Source organism: Zootoca vivipara, chromosome 2 (assembly GCF_963506605.1).
Source record: "Zootoca vivipara chromosome 2, rZooViv1.1, whole genome shotgun sequence".
Lineage (NCBI taxonomy): Eukaryota > Metazoa > Chordata > Lepidosauria > Squamata > Lacertidae > Zootoca > Zootoca vivipara.
The window spans coordinates 9568441-9589615 of NC_083277.1; the positions used below are offsets into that span (position 1 = coordinate 9568441).

The following is a 21175-nucleotide window of genomic DNA, read 5'->3' on the forward strand; positions in this document are numbered from 1 at the left end:
GGTAGGATGTCTGGCTGGCAGAGCACCATTTCTATGCAGTTTGATCCGGTGCTCGTCGCTTGAAAGAAGGGAGGGACAGAGATCACCTTGCACATCCCTGATGGTTTAGTGGTCAGGATTTGGCGCTCTCACCGCCGCGGCCCGGGTTTGATTCCCAGTCAGGGAATTCTTTTACGCAATGGGAAGAGGGTCATTCCAGATTAACGTGTGTTATACCACCAGTGCTGAGCCCCTTCCAGGAACTCAGACCATGAAGCTTCATTTATTTTGGACTCACAATTGTGGTACCAGTCATGGACTAGCTCGGAAGGTGGTGGGCTCTCCTTCGTTGCAGGTTTTTTGAAGCGAGGTGGGAGGGCCAGCTGTCAGGGGTTCTTTAGCTGTGCTTCCTGCATTGAAGAGAGTTGGACAAGGTCAGTGGTGGCCAAACCTGGCCCTCCAGCTGTTTTGGGACTACAATGTCCATCATAGAATCATAGAGTTGGAAGAGACCACAATGGCCATCCAGTCCAACCCCCTGCCAAGCAGGAAACACCATCAAAGCATTCCTGACAGATGGCTGTCAAGCCTCCGCTTAAAGACCTCCAAAGGAGGAGACTCCACCACACACCTTGGTATCAAATTCCACTGTCGGACAGCTCTTACTGTCAGGAAGTTCTTCCTAATGTTTAGGTGGAAGCTTCTTTCTTGTAGCTTGAATCCATTGCTCCATGTCCGCTTCTCTGGAGCAGAAAACCACCTTTCACCCTCTTCTATATGACATCCTTTTATATATTTGAACATGGCTATCATATCACCTCTTAACCTTCTCTTCTCCAGGCTAAATGTACCCAGCTCCCTAAGCCGTTCCTCATAAGGCATTGTTTCCAGGCCTTTGACCATTTTGGTTGCCCTCCTCTGGACACGTTCCAGTTTGTCAGTATCCTTCTTGAACTGTGGTGCCCAGAACTGGACACAGTACTCTAGGTGAGGTCTGACCAGAGCAGAATACAGTGGTACTATTACTTCCCTTGATCTAGATGCTATACTCCTATTGATGCAGCCCAGAATTGCATTGGCTTTTTTAGCTGCTGCATCACACTGCTGACTCATGTCAAGTTTGTGGTCTACCAAGACTCCTAGATCCTTTTCACATGTACTGCTCTCAAGCCAGGTGTCACCCATCCTGTATTTGTGCCTTTCATCCCCCCGCCCCCAAGTGTAGTACTTTACATTTCTCCCTGTTAAAATTCATCTTGTTTGCTTTGGCCCAAAAAAGACACTTTCAACTTTTCACACTTCACCACTTGAATCTTTTATTCTTTGTGTATTTAAAGCATTAATTTAAAAAGAAGATAAACATTAGTAGTGAAGTTTTCAGGTGCAACTGATCCATTTTTAAAAAATTACATTTCAACCGTTACATTAAAAATGGACCACACACAAATCACCAACAACCTCTAATCTCTAAAGTAACTTTGACAGGAAATGCAATTTGCAAAGGATGGAGTTCAATGTTGCGCCATTACAAATGTTTCATCTGCACAAGCATTCCAGCTAGCTGGTTGCAACACCTCCCCCTCCCCCTATGCTCTACTTTGGCGATTCTCCTGAACTGCCGCTTCAGCCAATTTTGGGGGCTTGGGTGGGGCCACCCCCATTACACATGACTTCTGCTGATGGGATTGATTAGGTGAATCTCAACCAGTGTTGGAAAGTATGCAGTGGGTCTCAGAAATGCACCTAAGAAATGGATCCAGAAAACTAGGGAAGATGGGAAATCAGCCACCATATATATTACGACTACTTCTACACCATCTAACAACTGGAGCTTTTATAAACTTGGTCCCCTCTCTCAAATACAGACTGGTCACACATTTCCTTCCCCCATTAATTACTGCAACACATTATTAGCCTCACTGCTTCCTTTCTCAAACCTGCCTACTCCCATCTTCTGCTAATTTAATCTACACTGTCCAATTTTACAACCAACTAATTATTTCCTACTATTCATATCCTCTCTTTTTAATCCACCCCATTAACCTTGGATGTGGGTGTAGGGGGCATTTTCCAAAGACATTTACCATGCAGTGTGTGTTCCCAATGGACAACCTTCCTTGCTGCACAAATAAAAACTGTAATCCAAAGAGCAAATTCTAATGCAGGCACACTGATGGAAGGATAACCCCAGGAGCATGAGTGACGAATACCTACTGTATTTGGGGGAAACAGAGAAAAGCATAATCTTAATACATCCTAAAATATCAAAGAATTTGTCACAGAAGCATGCCAGTGGGTTCTCATCCGTGTAGGTTCTCTAAAGTCTAAGACAGGGATCAGCAAACATTTTCAGCAGGGGGCCAGTCCACTGTCCCTCAGACCTTGTGGGGAGCCGGACTATATTTTGAAAAAAATATGAACGAATTCCTATGCCCCACAAATAACCCAGAGATGCATTTTAAATAAAAGCACACATTCTGCTCATATAAAAACATCAGGCAGGCCCCACAAATAACCCAGAGATGAATTTTAAATAAAAGGACACAGTCTACTCATGTAAAAACATGCTGATTCCCGGACCGTCCGCGGGCCGGATTTAGAAGGCGATTGGGCCACATCCGGCCCCCGGGCCTTAGTTTTTGGACCCCTGGTCTAAGATGATTTGTGTTGATTCTGCATCACACGCATTCCAGATGTTTCTTTCTTATGTGGATTCCTTGATGTCCCCTGCGAAACTCATTTCATATACCATTCATATGGCTTCCTTCCTGTGTGGGTTCTTTCCTGTGTAGCAAGTCTGTTCTCAGAGTGCATGTATTTAAATAATTCCACTCCTGCCTACATTAAATAAGAAACCACTCTATCTAAATCTTTCTTAATTTGTACATTTATTATTTCCTCCCTTTGTTTTTTGAATATTTTGTAACCATTTTGCTGTGCTCTTTCCACTACCCAGGGGTCTCTCTTATGCAATTTCTTTTGATCCATACTAAGATCTTTATTGATGATCATGGGCCATATTAGAGTTGGAATACAACAACTTCTGTGGGAAGCCAGGGTGGGAAAGGTTCCCTTAGGCATTTATATTCTTCTCACATTTCTTGATGCCAAGAAAGCTTTCAATCAAGATTGAAGCTTGTTCCAAACTCCATGCATTTATATAGTTGTTTCTTTGTGTGGGTTCTTTGATGAGTAGTAACACTTCCACTCTGACTGAAGCTTTTCCCACACACTAAGCATTTATATGGTTTCTCTCCTGTATGAGTTCTCTGATGTGAAGTAAGGGTGCTGCTCACACTAAAGCTCTTTCCACATATCATGCATTTATAAGGTTTCTCCCCTGTGTGGGTTCTTTGATGTTTAGTAAGGTTTCCACTATCATGGAAGCATTTCCCACACATTAAGCATTTATATGGTTTCTCCCCTGTGTGAGTTCTTTGATGTGTATTAACGTGTGCACTCTGGCTAAAACATTTTCCACACTCCATGCATTTAAATGGCTTCTCCCCTGTGTGGGTTCTGTGATGTGAACTAAGCTTTTCACTATTAATGAAGCTCTTTCCACACTCCACACATTTATAAGGTTTCTCTCCTGTATGGGTTGTTTGATGTGTTTTAAGGTTTGCACTTTGGCTGAAGCACTTTCCACACTCCATACATTTATATGGTTTCTCCCCAGTGTGGATTCTTTGATGTAGAGTAAGACTACCACTCACACTGAAGCCTTTTCCACATTCCATGCACTTATATGGTTTCTCCATAGTGTGCATTTTTTTATGTTTAGTAAGGCTTCCACTGCCATGGAAGCACTTTCCACACAGTAAGCATTTATATGGTTTGTCTCCTGTGTGAGTTCTTTCATGTGTTTTTAGATTTACGCTCTGGGTGAAGCACTTTCCACACTCCCTACATTTATATGGCTTCTCGCCTGTGTGGGTTCTCTGATGTGTATTTAGGTTTGCACATTGGCTGAAGCACTTTCCACACTCCATACATTTATATGGTTTCTCCCCAGTGTGGATTATTTGATGTGCAATAAGGCTATTGCTCACACAGAAGCCTTTTCCACATTCTATACATTTATAAGGTTTTTCCCCTCTGTGGATCCTTTCATGTGAAGTGAGACTTCCGCTATCACTAAAGCACTTTCCACACTCCGTACATTTATATGGTTTCTCCCCTGTGTGGGTTCTTTGATGTTTAGTAAGGTTACAGCTGACACTGAAGCTCTTTCCACATTCCATACATTGAAATGGTTTCTCTCCTGTGTGGGTTCTTTGATGGATAGTAAGGTTACCACTCACACTGAAGCCCTTTCCACACTGCATGCATTTATAGGGTTTCTCCCCTGTGTGGGTCCTGCGATGATTATTTAGTGTTGATTTGTCTTTGAACATTTTCCCGCACACTGGACACTTTTTCACTCTTTCAGTATCTGGTGGAAATTGAGGGTGGCCTGAACATGGAGAAGCAGAGTATTTCTTCCTACAATTCTTTGACCGCATTCTGTCCTGCCTTTTTGATGTCCTTTGGTTTCCAAATGTATTTTTCCCCACTTCATGCTTGATTGTTTTCAATGAATCCAAAGATGGCTCCTCATGAATCTCATTATCCTTCCCATCACCTGCTTGGGAAGAAGAAAGGAAGGGGGTGGTGGAAATGTTATTCAGTTATTTCCCAGACACTCAGGTTCTGAGGCAATGACCTACAAGATGTTACAGAACAGAATGGAATAAGAATTTTGGTCCAGGAAAAAAATCACTTATCTATAACAGGGTTTCCCAATAATTACTCTGGTTTCTCCCTGCAGAGCTGTTCTGTGTTCCATTTAAAAAAAGAAAAGAACTTAGACATTCATTTGCGTCTTTTTTCCTCTCTCCCAATCCATTTCCCTTTTGCCTTTTCAAACTGCAAATCTGAGGCAGGGACTGACTCACTTCTTTTAGCCAACTGTATGGCCACTCTGAGAGTCTTTATTTTTGCTGAAGAATAGGATAAACAAACTAACTAACTAATGAAGGAGCATGATTACCAGCCAGCAATAAAGACATCTGTTTATATGTGAGTGTGACTGTATATTCCTGGAATACTTGACTTCAGGAATAATTCTGAATTATGTTTTATTCATTTTCTAGCTGTAATCTACAACACCTCACCAGCAACAGGCAACACAGCAGATGAAACTTAGCAATGTTTGGGAAAGGAGATTGCTGGAACCTGCTGCTCTGTTTATCAGGTTCAAACATTTAAAAAATAAATAAATTAAAGTTTTCCATATTAGCACAGTTCTATGATCCTATCTCTTATTCTGCTCTTTTAGATGCAGCAGACATTACGTGTTATTATGCTATGCCAAAAGAGCGATTTAACACTATGGCATGCTCCCACAGGGACATTTTTTGTGACTAGAGCTCACGACACATTCTCATAATTCTGAATGTGTCCAGGGCCCCAAAAAGATTTAGCCACCACTGACCTCAAGAGTCCCTGAATGTTATGCTGATGCCTGGGCTGGTGACTCCTCCCAGAACTGCCCAGTGTGCCAAATGTGGCTTGCACCAGTGAAGAATCACAAAGAGTAGGGCTCGAGTAGCAAGTTGGGAAGTCCCATATTTATAAGTCTGAAAGGGCCTTTGAGTGGAAAGAGCCACTATTACAGGTCAAAAATACTATACAGTATTCTGTAACAGAAACACCACACTGCACTGAGCCTGCATGATCAAGGCATTAGACGATTCATTGTACGCGGGAGCTACTTCTCTCCCTTTCCAAAGAGACAGCTGCCTTCCCTCAAATGTCAACAGTTCTTTTTTGCCATTTGCTTGCAGAAAAAAAGTGCCAGCACTACATTTGTTTCTGGCCTGCAGCATGCTGAAGGGAACCTGAGCAGTGAAGTTCTGCCTTTGTTTCCGAGAGAGAGAGAGAGAGAGAGAGAGAGAGAGAGAGAGAGAGAGAGAGAGAGAGAGAACCAGGTGGATAGTCAATCTCTCATTGATTGGAATTAATTTTGATTGGTTCTCCTGCTTGGAACAAAACACACACTCATAGACTCACTTAAGTGTAATCTTGCTTATTTGAATCCTATCATGCAATAACCATTTTGTTGTTGTTGTTTAGTCGTTTAGTCGTGTCTGACTCTTCGTGACCCCATGGACCATAGCATGCCAGGCTATAACCATTTTAGGGTTATAATAACCATTTTAGGGTTATAATAACCATTTTAGGGTTACTTATTTAAAAATTGTTTAGATTTTACACTCTCCAAGTTTTATTTACATATGATGTACAGTGGTGCCTCGCTTAACGAATGCCCTGCTTAACGAAATTTCCGCTTAACGAAAGGATTTTTCGAGTGGAGGTTGCCTCGCTAGACGAATGCGTTTTACGAAAAATTCGTCTAGCGAATCGCGCTTTGCCATAGGAATGCATTGAAATTCAATTAATGCGTTCCTATGGGCAAAAAAAATCAATAAAAAAATCAATGCATTCCTATGGGATTCGCTAGACAAATTTTTCATTATAAGAAAAGACCCGTGGAACGAATTAAATTCGTCTAGCGAGGCACCACTGTACTTTTGATTTCTCTATCATAACATTGTCTTTTCATAACATGAGCTGCATTCACTCGTCCACTGCTGATACATTTAAAACAAAACTTTATTAAAGGGTTTTAGCCTCTGGGCCACAAGGATATAGAAAGAGCTCTGCTGGATGAGGCCAGTGGCCCATCTAGTCCAGCATCCTGTTCTCACAGTGGTCAACCTGATGCCTGTTGGAAACCTGCAAGCAAATGAGAAGTCTCTCCTCCTGCAGTTTCCAGAAATGGTTTCAAATTTGGAGGCAGAGCATAGCCATCATGGCTACTGGCCACTGATAGTCTTATCCTCCATGAATTTGCTCAATCCTCTTTTAAAGCCATCTAAGTTGGTGGCTATCACTGCCTCCTGAAGGCCCTGTTTGGTCACCACTTGCTTGCTCACTGGTGTGATTTAAGAACTTAATTTTCAATACCATCCAAGGGGGAAAAGACATTCTTACCTACAGAGGCCATGTTTTCATTGTTCTCTGGCATGACTTCCTTGTGAAGAGATCTTTGCCCTGAATTTTGGAGATCTCACCCAGCTTGGTGAAATATACACTGAAAGAAAGAAAGAAAGATTCTCTAATCAGAAATAATATATTCCTGAACTCTATATTTCCATTGAGTTTTTGCATTTCAATATTCTCCACTAAATACCACTTCTTATACATGCTTATTCAGAAATGTTTTAGCTGTCCATTTCAACCAGGGTCCAGTAACCCTCATGATATGATAGATGCACAGATTCTCTGGACTTTGTTTTTGAGCTGTTTACACACCCCATGCTTTAAAGGGGTTTTTTGTCATATACAGTAACATACATCATTAACTTATGGAATTTGCTGTCTTAAGTTGTGCTAGTTGGCACTAGCTTGGATGTCTTTAAAAAGGAGATAAAACCAGGTAACAGTGATGCAGCAGCTAAAAAAGCCAATGCAATTCTGGGCTGCATCAATAGGAGTATAGCATCTAGATCAAGGGAAAAGATTATTGCTTACCCAATCTTTTACATCTCCATTAAATCCAAAATTCACCATTAAACTACAGGTGTTATTCCAATTCTATTAACGATTTTAACAGTTTGCAATGGTTTTTAAGATAAATTATAAATTTTCCCCAGTCTTTATTCCAATTTTGGTCTTTCTGATTCTTCCGGTCATTTTTGCCATTTCGGCATAATCAATCAACTTAATCTGCCATTCTTCTCTGGTTGGGGCATTATCTTCTTTCCATATATTTTCAGGACCCAGGTTATTTCTAGGGTTTTGTTTTGAACGTTTATTTTTTGTTGTAACCTACCCTGGGACCTCAGGGTGAAGGTCGAAGGTATATAATACGGTATTGATATCAACAAGAACAATAATAATTTGCGGTCAGATAAACTAGCGTTCTTAAGGCTGGGGGGGGTGTCATTTCTTTCTCTCTCTCTTTTAAATAGAGCTCTCCCCTCGCCCCAGGACTGAGCCTTTTTTCTCTTTCTGCAGCTCCCCCTCCCCATGTCCTGGGCAGGGAGGGGGTTTGAACCCCAACTGGGTGTTCAGAGGAGACCCACTTTGGTCCATCTCCAAGAGCCAGTGGTGGCGAAGTGGTTAGAGACTGTTGGACTAGGGACTGGGAGGTCATGGCTGGAAGACCCCGCGTGGCCATGAAACTCTCACTGGGCTTGACCTTGGGCTGTCGGCCGTCTTCTCGCAGCCTAACCCACCTCACAAGTTGTGAGGATGAAATGGGGAGTTGGAGGGGGGGGGGAGAACAACCAGGGAAGTCACCTTGAGGAAGGGCAGGGAAGGAGCGGTGCAAATGCAATGAAATAGCAAACTAAATAAACAAACCCACCCGACAGAAGCCCTACATGCAATTCCCAGAGGAAATTGGGGTGAGGGTCTTTCTCTCTCTCTCCTGCCTCTTCCCCTCCCCCCCCGCTTAATTTTTGGATCCTACCCCACTTCCACTGCTGCACCTGAGTACCTGTCAGGGAAAAAGGCGGGGTATTAATAAATAACAACAATTCTATTAATACGTTGTAACAACAACAACGACAACGACGACAACGACAACAACAACAACGACAACGACAACAACAACGACAACAACAACAACGTTGTCCCGCCCTGTACGCGCACCCACCTCGCAGAGCAACCGCTCAGTCTGTCCGCCAGCCTCTCTCTTGTTGGAAGACAAAAAGGAAGCGCCCCCCCGCCGCTATTCCTCCCCCATTAGACCATTTTCCTGTCGCTCTAGGAAACAGAGCTCAGCTCGTTTAACCCTTAGAGAGCAGAGTGGGTGGCAGAAACAAAAAAGGCGCGCTCTTATCCTATTCTCCTGTCAGAGCTACAATTCCCGGAGTTTCCTGACTGTTAAAACCGCTCGGAATTGTGAAGGTTTGCAGAATGCGACGTGGTAGTGGGGGGGGGGGGAGCGAGAGCGAGAGCGAGAGCGCGTACTGCCCGGCGCTCCAAAGGTTAAACGAATTGAGTTGAGATTCCTAGAGAGGCAGTAAAAAGGAAAAGAAATTGAAGTGGGCAAGGCAATAGTAAAGCGCGCTCCTTTTTATGTTCCAGGAAAGGGACTGACCTCCTGAGATTCCCTTGGCAAAGAGGTAAAGCCTCAGTGTTGGGTGAAAGATGCTTGGATCCTGTATGCCTCCCTCTGGCAACTGCTGCAGCCCAGCTGGTGTCAAATGCATTGCTCTGCTTTCCTTTGGACCATATCCGAGAGGCTGAGAGGCGGGTCGTGTCCCCTGGGCACCCCAGCAGGACCTCCAGAAACACAGCCCAGGCTTGTGCCGGCCCCCGCCCCGGGGGGCCACTTGGGTGCTGCAAACGCAGCAAAAACAACCTGAGAGGCAGCAGGGAGGGGACACCCCAAATTGCAAGGAAGGGGACAATCCCGCCACAGTTTTGCTCTCTGCCGCAAAGGAAGGTAGGTAATGGGGGTTGATGTGTCCAAATCCAAAGTGGGCCCCAAATATCTGCATTCTTTCCATTGCAAGGGCCTCTTAAATGCTTCACCCCCAATATGAGCTCAGGCCTCACTGAGAGGGAGCTGAGTGATGCAAAGCTGAGCTCAGGGGCTAGGTGGGTGTGTTTGTGTTCTCATGTACTGTCTGCACTTTGGAAAGTCTGGACTTTGAAGTCATCTTATTTTACTTGTTATATTGTATCGTATTGCATTGTTTTAATTAGTGTTTTGTTCCATATAATTTTGGATTATGTGGAATATCTGAGCTTTATCTGAGTGGAGGTGGTAACTGAGTAATTTTGTTGTTCCCTCAAGGGGACAATGACAATAAAGATTATATCATCTTATCTTATCTTATCCTATCATCTTATCTTATCAGTGAGCTAAGGTGGCAAAAAGCAAGCGGACTGGACTAGATGGCTCTCGTGATCCCTTCCAACTCTACGATTCTGTGGGCAATCTCTTCCCCCCCCTCCAAAGCTGTGCATGTTGTTTGGGTACTAACTAAAAAAAAAGGGACTTCCTTCATTTAGCTTTAAAGTGTGTTTCTTTTTCAATTTCCTTTTTTTTTTAAATAAATACTTTATTAAGGTTTAAAATTAAAATACAGTCCACGCATACTCAAAGATCACAATCATACCAAACATAAATTCAAATATACAAAATCATATAAATCATAACGTACAGAATCATACAAAATCATGTAAATTATAATATACAAAATCATATAGATTATATGATAGTAAAGAAAAGAAAGAAGGAAGGGGGGAAGGGTGTATTGGGAAGAGAAGGGGAAAAGAAGAGAGGGGAGGAAAAAGGAGGAGAAAGACAAATGAAAAAAGAAGAAAAGAGAAAGAGAGAAGAGAGAAAGAGGGGAAACATACATTCATCTCATCATTCTCATCCAGAAACAATCCGTAGCGATGTTATCTAAACTCCCACTAAAGACTCCCACTTATCCCTATTCTCAGATTTCTCTAGATATTATTTCCTATTACCGCATTCCCCATTAGATATAATTCAATACACATGTCCAATATCCATTTCATAAGGTATCAGATTAATAACATTAATAACATTTAAATTGTAAAAAAAAAAGTATAATAAGATAATAAATTTCTCCTTTCCCTCATCTCCATATGTTTTATTTTCTTTTGGCTCAATACGGGGTGCTAGAAGTAGACCCAAGACTTTACCATGGGGCACTGTCCCTTCATGTACTCCCCAAATTTGTCCCAATTTTGCTGAAATTTTTTTTAGAGTGTCCTCTAATTGAATTAGTCAGGTTGTCTAAATCCAAATAACTTAATAGTTTCTCCTGCCATTCCAATATGCTGGGTATTTCTTTCTTTTTCCAATAGGATGCGATCAGAGTTCTCGCCGCTGCTGTTGCGTACAAGAACAATGTCTCATCCTGTGGCTTAATTGTACTATCTGTAATACCCAGCAGAAAGGATTCAGGGCTTTTCTTTATGTTATATTTAAGTATTTTTTTGATTTCTTCAAGAACTTGATTCCAAAATTTTTCAATTCCCTCACAGTGCCACCATGTGTGTATGTATGTCCCCGTTTCCCCCCTGCACTTCCAACATAAATTATCTTTGGTCTTGTACATCTTGTGAATTTTGACAGGGGTTAAGTGCCACCTATAGAACATTTTGACCATGTTCTCTCTGACTCCCTCTGAGGCTGTAAATTTCCATGTTGTTTTCCATAAACGTTCCCATTGATCAACATGTATACTTTTCCCTATGTCAATAGCCCATTTTGTCATCACCTCCTTGCCCATTTCATCTTTGGTTTCCCATTCTAACAGCACATTATACATCTTTGAAATGATTTTGATTTCCGGTTGTATTAAATTCTTTTCCAATAAAGAGGGTTCTTCCAGAAAGCCTAATTGTTTCTTTTTCAGTTTCCACCTTGATATCATTTGCGCAATGTAAAAACCAGAGGCAACTTAACCAGAGCGCTTAGTGCTTATTTCGATACAGTGAGTTTATTACAGTCATAGACCAGCATTTAACCCTGTAAGCTCTATAGTATTAGTAATAATAATAATAATAATAATAATAATAATAATAATAATAATAAATCAAGCTGCAAGGGGTCAACTGGATACCTTTCCTTTGTTTTGGAATTTTTTGTTATTATTTTTAAATATAAGAATAATTTATTATTTATTATTTATATATTTACTATTTCAAAATATAAAAATAATGAATATTCTAACGCATACCACAATACAGGAACTGCTGCTGCCAAACATTCATTGTGAAAAGTAAGTCCTGTGATGGTTCTGCTGTGTTTCACAGTGCACAGCTGCTGCAGATGTGGCTTTTTGAGCTTTGGCTTGTGCAAAGTGACTGAGAGGTTTTGAGCAGTGTCATTCTGGATGGGTTGTGAGCCTGCCATCCACCACAATAGATCACAAGTATATATATATATATTATTTTTGCTTCTTCGGTCATACTTAAACCAGTTGTAAAATGTATCCTTGTGAGAGGCACCATGGATACGCTCAACGAATCCTAGGAACGGTAGTCTCTCCCTTCCCACCGAATTTAACAAACTACTATCCCCAAGGTACCTTTGGGAAAGCCATGTGCTTTGAACGTGTTTTAGATGTATGGTGTGGAGGTGACATAGGCATGTGGCTTTGTTGTGAAACTCTGTCTGAAAGGATTTGCCTCTTTCATTTTTCTAGCACTGCCAGATATTAAGATGAACCAGCAGAGAAGGGTGTGTGATCTTCAGGGCCTTGACTCTTGCACAATTAAAATAATAATATTTGTTTGGAGGCTTATTGTTATTGCTTGTTATTATGGTATGCATTTCTGTGCTTTTATATAGTAAACCACCCTTTGATCAAGGGTAGTATAGAAATGTAAGAAATATTAATAATCAAATAAAAACGAGACACAAGTCTCTTCAGTTATTGCACCCCTTTCATTCTTTGCTGGGAAACGTAGTAAGATTTTTTTTTTAATGTACATGGGCATTTATTTCTTAATAGATAATTTTCTTTATTTTTTCAGGGGCTGGAATCCTTTGAGGAGGCAGCTGTGTATTTCACCAAAGTGGAGTGAGATCTCCTCGATCCAGGCTAAAAAGATATCCAAGAAAGCCATGCCAGAGAATTGTGGGAATATGGCCTCTCTGGGTAAGGACTCCTTTTCCTTGGTTGATACATGTTTATTGATGTATTTTATATATTTATTATATTTCTATCCCACCTTTCCTCCAAGGAGCTCAGGGTGGTGTACATAGCTCTCCTCTTCCATATTTTATCCTCACAGCAACCCTGTGATATACCGTGTTTCGCACATTTTAAGACACCGTCTTATATTAATTTTACTCAAGAAAATAAGCCTATGGCTTATTTTCGGGGGGTGTCTAAAAATGTTTATTACCATAAGTACCGCATGGTTCTGGGCACCTGCCGCCTCCTGCTGCATTGCTGCTGCTGGCTCCCGGAGGCTCGGGGCGCTCTGCGCGGCGCTGTTGGGCACCTCCGGGAGGAGGAGGAGGCGGCCTGCCAGGTCGGCGCCCAGCAACCCCGAGCCACGTGGCGTTTTCAACCGTAAGCAACAAAGCAAGGCGCAAGGGTAACTGAAAGGAAACACATTTTTAAAATGGCAAAGGGGGCAAGCCGCTTGTGCACTCGGCGGTGGCAGCGAAGCCCAGAAGCCTATTTGACTATGAGGAGCGGGAGAGGAAGCGGCGGGAGCGATAACAAAACCCCACTTCTCGCCCCTTTTTCTCAACTCGCCTGAGAGAACCAAGAGAAAAGCACGGTGTTTGTTGTTAGTTGCCTTGGCAACCCGAAACGGGACGGCAAGTGGGGAGGGACACAAGAGCGAACCGTTAGTGGATCTGTCGGCCGATCGCTCTTGCGCTCGCGGCATGGCCAGAGAAGGAGGTGGTGGCGAGACCAAGCCTTTTGGCCGAAGCAGGGAGCCAGCGCTCCTGTTGTTTCTAGTCAGGGCCCATTGACTTGGGACTCTGCGGGGCGGAGCGGGAGCCGGCAGCCGCCTCAGGGGCTCGCGGAGCGCCCTGAGCCTCCAGGAGCAACGCTCGGGGCGCTCTGTGCAGCGCTGCTGGGCGCCGACCTGACAGGCTGCTTCCTCCTCCTGCTGCCGCCGCCGGCGTTATTGCCGTACTGAATCCACGAAAACCGAAGCGGCTGGGGTCAGGAGCACCCGAGCCAGCGGCCTCGTCTCTTCCTGGCCCTGCCAAGGAGGCCTGCCGCCCCGCCGCCCGGAGCTGCTGGGCGCTCCATCCGCGCTGCTGAGTGCTCTGCGCTGCAGCAGCCGGTTCCGGGTGAAATCACTTCAAACGGCGTTTTTAAACGCCATTTTCCCTCCTCAGCGCTGAAGTACCTCCTAGGCGCGCGCTACAGCTGAGCCAGGAACAGCTGATTCCCGTGCTTCAGCTGATCTGCACCTCCCCGCTCTGCTTCCTTGCTTCGCCGGTGCCTGGGTGCTCCGTGCTGCAGCAGCCGGTTCCAGGCCCCGAGCTGGCAGGCATGTCTTATTTTCAGGGTATGTCTTACATTTCTCAAATGCTTAAAATTGCTGCCCTGGCTTACTTTATGACTACGTCTTAAAAAGGGGGAAACACGGTAGGTCATGCTTAGAGGCAGTGACTGGCCCAAGTTCACTTAGTGTTGGTCCTTTTTGTGATATTTCTCAAGGCCCTGTAGGGATGCCAGTGTGGAAATGGGAGGCTGGGCCATGTGTTCTGGACATGCCTTCCCTGCTACACTGTGTTAGACCTGACCTTGGCTGTTGCCATACACACACACTTCCATTGAGGGAGAAGTGATGCTTGCAATGTTAGTCATGGATGTGAGTGTAATGCTATATCCTCCTGCTGCAGGCTTTTTCTCCCAAACAGTAGATGAGGTGGTAAACCTCAGGCTCTTGGTAGGAACTAAGTGGAATTTAATCCTCCCTTTCACACACCCGTTGCAAAAAGAAAATATCATTGCATGTAGAAAGCTAGCTGTCAGGGAGCAAGTCTTACCAAGCTGTGTCCCTGACATGCTGGTTTTGTGTGTGTTTTGTTTTATTTTCATTTTTTTATGCCTTCCGTAACTTGGGCACTTGTCCTGCAGCCTGAAATCACACACTAAAATCACATACTGCCCAGGCCTCTTGTGGCAACAAATTCCATAGTTAAATTATGTGTCATGTGAAGAAGAATTTTCTCTTTCTCATCCTGAATCTTCCAACATTCAGCTTCCTGGGCTGACCCAGAGTTATAGTATTATGATAAGGGGAGAGAATCTCTCTTAATCTCTCTCTCCATCATGCATTATGCTATTTGCATCATATACCTGCTTTACTTGCCATTTTTCTTGCCGATAAAGCTTGGTTCATTGTCACATTTCCTCTCAGGAAAGTTGTGCCACCCTCTTGGTCACTTTCAAGGTCCTTTATAAATATACAGAGTGCATATATTGCTGGGGTTCTCATACACACAAACACCCTTATTATATTAAGTTGCAGAAATTGAGATCAAAGTTGTATCGCAGAAGGAAGAAAAAACTCTCATCCATTTCTACACCTACTGAAATCAAGTAGGAAATGGACCAAAATGAACTCAGGTTATTTTCTGAGACAGTAGCATATTCAAAAGGTGATACAGGTTTCAGGAAGGGGAGATTTTGGAGTTGTTTTTAAAAATAGTAACTGGTAATTGTGCTTGTTGAAATCCTTGGCTACTGTTTTAATCTCTTTATGGGATTTCCACCCCAAGCAGGTGATGAGCAAGACAGCGTGAATTATAGAAACCCATCAGTGGTATCACTAGAAACAACCCAAGCTGAAGCCAGAACAGAGACATTTGGAAATCAACAGGAACAAAAGAGGCTCAAGGGAAACCATTCAAAGAATGTGAAGATGCCCAGTGCTTCTCAGGATGCTGGCATCCACAAACCTCTGGCCGCACAAGATCAGAAAGGAAAGAGAAGCAAAAATATTCTAGTGGAGGAGAAAATATTAAAAAATGAACCAATATTAAATGGACACTGCAGAAACCAAACAGGAGAGAAACCGTATAGATGTATGGAATGTGGGAAAAGCTTCAGCGTGAGCAGTAGCCTTGCTACACATCAAAGAACCCACACAGGTGAGAAACCATATACATGCCTGGAGTGTGGGAAAAGTTTCATTGACAGTGGAAGTCTTTGTGCACATGCAAGAACCCACACAGGAGAGAAACCATATAAATGCTTGGAATGTGGAAAATGCTTCAGTGTAAGTGGAAGTCTGGCTTCACATCAAAGGACCCATACAGGGGAGAAACCATATACATGCCTGGAATGTGGAAAAAGCTTCAGTGTGAGCGGTAGCCTTGCTTCACATCAAAGAATTCACACCGGGGAGAAGCCCTATAAATGTATGGAGTGTGGAAAGAGCTTCACTGTAAACAGTAGCCTTACTTTACATTTAAGGACCCACACAGGGGAGAAACCATACGTATGCATGGAGTGCGGGAAAAGCTTTAACAAAAGTGGAAACCTTAATACACACCGACAAATTCACATGGGTGAAAAGCCATATAAATGTTTAGAATGTGGAAAGACCTTCAGTCAACATCAACACCTCACTTCACACAAAAGAACCCACACAGGGGAAAAACCATATAAATGTATGGAGTGTGGAATGAGCTTCAGCGATGGTGGAAGTCTTACTGCTCACAAAAGAACCCACACAGGAGAGAAACCATATAAATGCTCGGTATGTGAAAAGACTTTCAGTCAGTGCGGAAACCTTACGGCACATCAGAGAATCCACACAGGAGAGAAACCATATCAATGTATGGAATGTGGGAAAAGTTTCAGTGTGAGTGGGAGCCTTTCTGCACATCAAAGAACCCACACAGGAGAGCAACCCTATAAATGTGTGGAGTGTGGAAAGAGCTACAGCGTGAGCAGTAGTCTTACTTTACATCAAAGAACTCACACAGGCGAGAAACCCTATAAATGCAAGGAGTGTGGGAAGAGGTTTAGCAAAAGCAGAAACCTTAAAATACATCAGAAAACCCACACAATGAAGAAACCTGCCTGAGGTCTGTTCCTCAGACTTTCAGACTAAACAAGCTAGGCCTTAGCAATTGTGAGGGCATAGCTGGTACAGAAGCAGGATTCACAACACATACATACTGATGTGCAGGTAGAAGGGGCACCAAAGGCAACCAAGGCCTGAAAATAACTAGGACTGCCCAAAGAAGACCAGTGATAAGCTGTTATCGCAACAAAGGCCCAGGAATTTTTGCTCCTAATGAGCCCTCCTGGTTACTTGCTAGGTGGCAGGGAGCAGGAGTATCAATCATTGCTGAGGCCCACCAAAAAGGCCTGGAGGGCCACATGCTCTAGGTGATTCAGCTAGATAAGACATGCAACTAGATTATTCCCACTGGGTTTTTTGCCTTATTAGCTCCATGAAGAAAGGTTAGAATCTACAAGAGAAAACCTGGTGAAACAAGTCAAGTCAGTTCCTTTGTTAAAATAATTGCCCTGGCAGGTCTCATCAGCATCTTGAAGAGTTAGGTAGGAAGATATGTGTTGCCGAAGTGACAACTGAAGATGCTTCCAGGAAGGGATAAGCACTTCCCCACCCACTCACCTGATTGCATGCCGAGTCATCCTCAGGGGAGTTTGTTTTTGGTGTGAGATGCTGGAAGCTAGAGACTGACCCTGGAAACCTAATGGGAAGGCAAGATCTGAGTGTTTATGCTGTGAGCCCCTGCATCCTTTCTTAAGGCTGTATATAAATAAAACCATATATCCTAAATATATGTGCAAATAAAACCATATATCCTAAAGATAACCACCGACTTTATTCCAAGGAATCAAAATGATGGGTAAGCATTGGAATGTCTGGATTCTCTTGTAGCTCAGAGATTTGGGGGTGGAGGGCAACAACAAAAATTCTGTTTAGTTTTACAACATTTCATTTCATTCATTATATGTGGAGAACAAAAGCTGCTGTTCTTTATTATAAAAGAATAAATGAAAGGTTGCAAAAACACACAGAAAACAACATTGTGAAGAGAGGGAAACATTACTTAGAGAAACATTTGCCTAATGGCAAAATTCAATGCATTTCTGAGTAATTTTATGCCAGAGGTTATTTTTGTTTCCCGAAGGAAAACAGTAAGTGGTAACAGGTAGGTAGCTGTGTTGGTCTGGGTCGAAGTAAAATAAAAAAATTCCTTCAGTAGCACCTTAAAGACCAACTAAGTTTTTATTTTGGTATGAGCTTTCGTGTGCATGCACACTTCTTCAGATACGAAGAAGTAAGTAAGTGGTAACTGGCAGAAATTTGGGGTCATTGCACAGGTGAGAGTTTGTGAGAATGTCATAGAACAGGCACCCCCCAACTGCAGCCCTCCAGATTTTTCGGCCTACAACTCCCATGATCCCTAGCCAAGAGGACCAGTGGTGAGGGATGATGGGAATTGTAGTCCAAAACATCTGGAGGGCCGAAGTTTGGGGACTACCTTCAGACACAGTCAGGCCAATTGAGTTTTTGACATACCCCTCCCTCTTCAGCCAACAAATGATCAAGGGCTTCCAACTGTTTTCCAATATTGCCCCTCTCATCTGGGCCAATTGTGTGGCTATGAGATCATCTCATCAACACAAAGAAGCCTTTCTCTTCTGACCTTTCATATTTGTCAGAGTTGAAAATCCCTGTTCACAACAATATGTGATTTTCCTCATAGAATCAACAGTTGGAAGAACCTCAAGGGTCATCTAGCCCAACCCCCTGCAATGCAGGAATCTCAGCTAAAGCATCCATGACAGATGGCCATCCAACCATCTTAAAAACCTCCACCTCTCGTGGGAGACCATTCCACTGTTGGACAGCTCTTACTGTCAGAAAGTTTTTTCTGATGTTTAGTCGGAATGTCCGGGCCGATGCTAGGGTTTTTTGTGCCCTAGGCGAGATCACCTTCTGTCCCCCCCCCCAAAAAAAACATATTTCAAACACAGATATATTATAGGAAGAATGAAAAGCAGAATTTGAAATTGTTAATTTATGTTTTAAAAATTGTGAAAACAAGTCATTAAACAATTTCTGATTATTTTGTCAAACAGAACACAGTTTTAGCACAGAAATCACTTTGAAAATGTTAAATGTAATGCTGAATTTTAAGTCTCTTTAATGTTTCAATTTCAAGCAAGTCAAAATCTTATTTTACGTGCCTTTTCCTTTGCAAATTTTGTTAACAGTTCCTTCAGGTCAAGTGCTTATGCTTCAGCATGTTCGATTGATATAGTTGCCAAACCAACTACTCTCTTTTGGAGCATAGTTGAGCGTGTGTTTTTATAAGTTTGAGTTTTGAAAAACTGCGTTCACCACTTGCCACTGACACTGGAAGTGTGAGAAGGATCCTAAGAGAAACAAAAACATTAGGCACACTATTCATTTGTTCAGTATGACAAACATCAGGTGCAGAGTCCAAAATAATTATCAATTGTTTTTCCTTTCTGGAAGCGCAATTCAAGTTCTCTCCACGCCTGGTAATTGTATAGATGGAGAGGACTCCTCTCATGTGCCGACAGAATTGCTCCAATGTTCTTCCAGTTTTTTGAACCTGGGTCTTTTAAAGCTGTTGCTCCACCATCTCTTTTGCTGAACAGCCTACAGCAAAAGCAAAAAACCACATCTTTTGAGGTAGAATATATCAGCCAACGACGGCACATTTCTTGCCAGTTTCCTCTTATAATAGACAGGAGATAATTTTCTTTTTTGGGAGTCTTTTGGAAATTCATATGATACAATTTGTTGTGGGCCATGCTGAGCAATAAGCTGTCGCAAATTTTCACTGCAATTGTTAGGCCAGTTAGCAGGGTCACTGTAATCCAAGCCAGGCACAATACCAACGTGTTTTGTAGTAATTGCAGTACTCTCTGTTTCCTCAAAATCCTCGGTTTCCTCTGTGTGTTCCACTGGAATATCTCCAGACTGCGAGACTTTGTCCTCAGAAGTAATACCACTTGTAGTAAGACCAATACTACTTGTACTAGGAGCTTCCTCAGTGGTAGTTTCACCAATGGTACTGTCATCTTTTCCTTCTGTACTTGTTTTACAAAGGTATTTCCGGAAGATCACCGCTTGCTTGGCGTCTTCCTTGGCTCTTTCTGCCCTTCGTTTGCGGAACTGAGCTCCAGATGGTTTTTTCCTGCCAGCCATTTAAAAAACCTTTAAAGAGCTGGAAATGGGAGGAAACAGTGCAGTGCAGTGAGCACATCCCATGCAATTTTGAAAGTGGACCCCTAGCTCAGCTTCTCTTCCCCATAGTAGTGATGGAGGGAAGGGTCCACATAGATGCTTCCCGCAGCCTGTCCCAACCTACAAACTTGCAAAAGCATTCCTTACTTCTCCCTGTCACAACCTGGCCTCCTGGAACTGTCTTGAGTCGTGATGTCTCCCAGATGTGTTGGCAGAAACGACCCACCGGTTCCAAGAAATCCTCCTCCAAATCATCTTCCAGATGCTCTAGCTGATGCAAATTCTTGTTAGCTGGACGGTCAAACGTGAAACATTTCCGTGACGGAAAGAATTTGCGGATACATGACTTGGGCACGTTTAACTTCTGGATTTGCTCAGTGTCACCTAGGGAAGAAGTGTGAACACACAAGACGATTTGTTAATATTGACAAATTAAACAGAAAACGTACCATTCATCTCCCCAGTGGGGAAAACTTATTTTGTTGGTCTGACGTAGTCGAAACAAAATAAAAAAATTCCTTCTAGCAGCACCTTAGAGACCAACTAAGTTGTCATTGGTATGAGCTTTTGTGTGATTGCACACTTCTTCAGATACGAAGTGCGCATCTGAAGAATTGGTATGCACACGAAAGCTCAAACCAATGACAACTTAGTTGGTCTCCAAGGTGCTGCTGGAAGGAATTTTTATATTTTGTTTAAGACCAATGCATAGTATGATCTAATCTCTATGCGGTTCTAACTACAGAACTAAAAAATGACAATGTGTAAATTTCCAGGGTGGAGATTCACACCATCTACCTACGCATGCAATTAAGCAAACAGGGATTGACCAATATTCACAGCACTTCAGTCAGGATAAATTATCAAGCCCCTGATTTCTACCCCCCCTCCCAAAAGATCTACAGCTCCCTTTAACTAGCAATGTGGAATAGTACTCCTTGCAGACTGGGTATCTAGTTCACAATCCCTCTGACCAGCACTGTGTGTGGGGGGAGCACTAAGCTCTCTGGTAATGTACAGAAAGACCTCTTAAACAGCTCTGCATACCTTACTTTCTGAATAGCCTTGCGGAGAGACGCCTATGGCCACCCCATTTCCACGCACTGGATCCATAAACCGTTTTCTTACCCCCTTGCACTTTTATTCTCCTGCCCTGCCCCCTAAGGCCCATGGCGACTGCCTAGGCAGCCCAGAAGACACAAACACAAACTCTGTCCTTCCCCCCCCCCCCCAACCTCAAAGCCTAAAGCAGCGACCCACAATGGCAATATTTAACTGGAACCGGGAGAAGGAAAACGGGGGTGGGGTGGGGGAGTGGGAAGCGTTGTTTACCCCCAAATTCCCAGGCTCACCCCGTTTCTTCCACCCTGTTTTCCTAACCCAGGCTACCTTCCTCCGTTACCCA

General features: G+C 43.1%; 2 protein-coding genes and 1 non-coding gene across 7 annotated transcripts; 2 read left to right on the top strand and 1 right to left on the bottom strand.

Moving 5' to 3' along the window:
- The first annotated feature begins 94 nt into the window (after window positions 1-94).
- On the top strand, window positions 95-166 carry TRNAE-CUC (transfer RNA glutamic acid (anticodon CUC)). Its single transcript has one exon. It is a non-coding gene; the product is annotated as a tRNA-Glu (tRNA).
- Window positions 167-1278: 1112 nt separating this feature from the next.
- Window positions 1279-8750, bottom strand: LOC118081414 (zinc finger protein 160-like). Of its 3 annotated transcripts, none has more exons than XM_060270748.1 (3): window positions 8687-8750; window positions 7022-7117; window positions 1279-4603 (listed from the first exon to the last, which is right to left on the bottom strand). In XM_060270748.1, the coding sequence occupies exon 3, from the start codon at window positions 4482-4484 to the stop codon at window positions 3099-3101; it is 1386 nt and encodes a 461-aa protein (XP_060126731.1). In that variant the 5' UTR covers window positions 4485-4603; window positions 7022-7117; window positions 8687-8750; the 3' UTR covers window positions 1279-3098. The 3 variants fall into 3 exon arrangements, with proteins under 3 accessions (XP_060126731.1, XP_060126730.1, XP_060126729.1); XM_060270747.1 differs by having other exon boundaries at window positions 7018-7117; XM_060270746.1 differs by having other exon boundaries at window positions 1279-4606; window positions 7018-7117.
- A 322-nt stretch (window positions 8751-9072) lies between these two features.
- On the top strand, window positions 9073-18512 carry LOC132591577 (zinc finger protein 664-like). Of its 3 annotated transcripts, none has more exons than XM_060270789.1 (3): window positions 9073-9481; window positions 12559-12683; window positions 15284-18512. In XM_060270789.1, the coding sequence occupies exons 2-3, from the start codon at window positions 12650-12652 to the stop codon at window positions 16594-16596; spliced, it is 1347 nt and encodes a 448-aa protein (XP_060126772.1). In that variant the 5' UTR covers window positions 9073-9481; window positions 12559-12649; the 3' UTR covers window positions 16597-18512. The 3 variants fall into 3 exon arrangements, with proteins under 3 accessions (XP_060126772.1, XP_060126774.1, XP_060126773.1); XM_060270791.1 differs by having other exon boundaries at window positions 15287-18512; XM_060270790.1 differs by having other exon boundaries at window positions 9086-9158.
- The last annotated feature ends 2663 nt before the right edge of the window (window positions 18513-21175 follow it).

Excerpts from the sequence above, each read along its gene's own strand:
- LOC118081414 (XM_060270746.1), bottom strand. The coding sequence starts at position 7,051 with ATGCCAGAGAACAATGAAAACATGGCCTCTGTAG. Across the intron at positions 4,607-7,017 it reads TGAAAACATGGCCTCTGTAG|CAGGTGATGGGAAGGATAAT; the intron begins GTAAGAATGTCT and ends CTTCTTCCCAAG.
- LOC132591577 (XM_060270789.1), top strand. The coding sequence starts at position 12,650 with ATGCCAGAGAATTGTGGGAATATGGCCTCTCTGG. Across the intron at positions 12,684-15,283 it reads TGGGAATATGGCCTCTCTGG|CAGGTGATGAGCAAGACAGC; the intron begins GTAAGGACTCCT and ends TTCCACCCCAAG.